The sequence below is a fragment of the Helobdella robusta genome, assembly GCF_000326865.2.
Source record: "Helobdella robusta unplaced genomic scaffold HELROscaffold_9, whole genome shotgun sequence".
NCBI classification, from domain to species: Eukaryota; Metazoa; Annelida; class Clitellata; order Rhynchobdellida; family Glossiphoniidae; genus Helobdella; species Helobdella robusta.
In genome coordinates, this window is record NW_008705512.1 from 1,841,766 (window position 1) to 1,843,282 (window position 1,517).

General features: G+C 34.2%; 1 protein-coding gene across 1 annotated transcript; it reads right to left on the minus strand.

Annotated features, from left to right (window-relative positions):
- Positions 1–1,029: 1,029 nt before the first annotated feature.
- On the minus strand, positions 1,030–1,188 carry HELRODRAFT_70880 (hypothetical protein; the record flags this gene model as incomplete). The annotated part of the gene is made up of 1 exon (XM_009032935.1): positions 1,030–1,188. One exon carries the CDS (start codon positions 1,186–1,188, stop codon positions 1,030–1,032), a length of 159 nt encoding a protein of 52 aa, XP_009031183.1.
- Positions 1,189–1,517: the final 329 nt, after the last annotated feature.

Sequence of the window (1,517 nt, forward strand, 5' to 3'; positions counted from 1 at the left end):
TAATAAACATAACATAAAGATTTTTTTAGTGATCCAAGTCTGTGACAGGACCGCTCTGAGACTTTTTTTACTATCCTACTTTTGCCAAGTTTGCTTTGCTTTTAAGTTGTTAGTTGTTTCTGCGCCTATTATTTCATCTCCCAATTTTTTCTACTCGCTGACTACTCTGCAGCTGAAAAATTTTTCCTTATCGATCCAGAACTTTTTAAAAGATCTTATATTTATGCCCCCTTGTTTTACTGTTCATCTTAAGCTCAAACAATTTAGCTCATCTTAAATTCTCCTTCGTAGTGATGATTTTGTATTACTGAATCAAATTTCTTCTTGTTATTTTTTTCTGATGTTGTCAATCCACAAACTTTTAACCTGTCTTTTTATGGTATACCGTGACACTCCTTTATCATTCTCGTTGCCTTACTTTAAATATTCTCAAGCATATTTTTGTTCTTTTGTTAATCAGGTCATTAAAGCAGAACACAGTACTCCAACTTAGGTAGAGCCAATGCTTTATATAGTTTTAATATAACAATCATATCTCTGCTTTTTACAGTTTTTTTTATCATACCCAGAGTCCTCTTTGGACATTTAGCTGCCGCGATGTATTGCCGCGCTACCTTACCATCCCGATGATTTATCACTCCTAGATCTTTTTTCTCCTCTACATTTTTAGTGGTGTGTCTTCAAGTTTGAATACGTTTGCCTTGTTGTTCTCTCCCATATGTAGGACTGCACATTTGTCAATGATGAATACCATCCGCCAATCCTCTGCCCACTTGCATATTTTTTGCAAATCGCATGCTAGAATTTCAACATTTTCATCGTTGTCTACAACAGCACATAATTTAGTATCATATGAAAATTTTGAAATTTTAGATTTTATTCCTAGATCTATGTCATTAATGTAAATTACAAATAACAACGGTCCTACTGCGGATCCTTGAGGGACATCACTTGTAACATTGCTCCAGTTTGAAAAGTTTTCAAGTGGTTCACAATTAGTTTCTTAATTATTCTTTCTAGTACCTTACATTAAATGCTTGTGAGGTTGATTGGTCTATAATTTCCTGTGTCGCAACGATCTCCTCTCTTGAAGAGTGGCACTATGATTGCATCTTTCCAACCCGATGGTATTTCACCCGTTGCCAACGATTTATTGAAAAGTTTTAACAATGATTCCGCAATGTCCATTCTCATATTTTCAGAAATGCTGGATCGAAGCCGTCGCTTCCGGGGCTTTTATTTTCTTTTAGTTTTTGCAGTTCATCAACTATCTGTTGTTTCGTAGTTGTCGCATCATTTGAGACAATCATTTCATTTTAACGCTTAAAGGTGGTTAATGCTATTTAGCAAACTGTAAACTCAACCTTAATTTAATGAGTAAATAAAATTAATTTCGACAAATTGGAACACGTACGTGAAGTTGCACCTTGAATGTATTATTTTTATACGCAATGTTGAAAAACAGCAAGAAGGATGAAAACATTTTAAAGTTCAAAATTACAAAAACTTCTCATCAG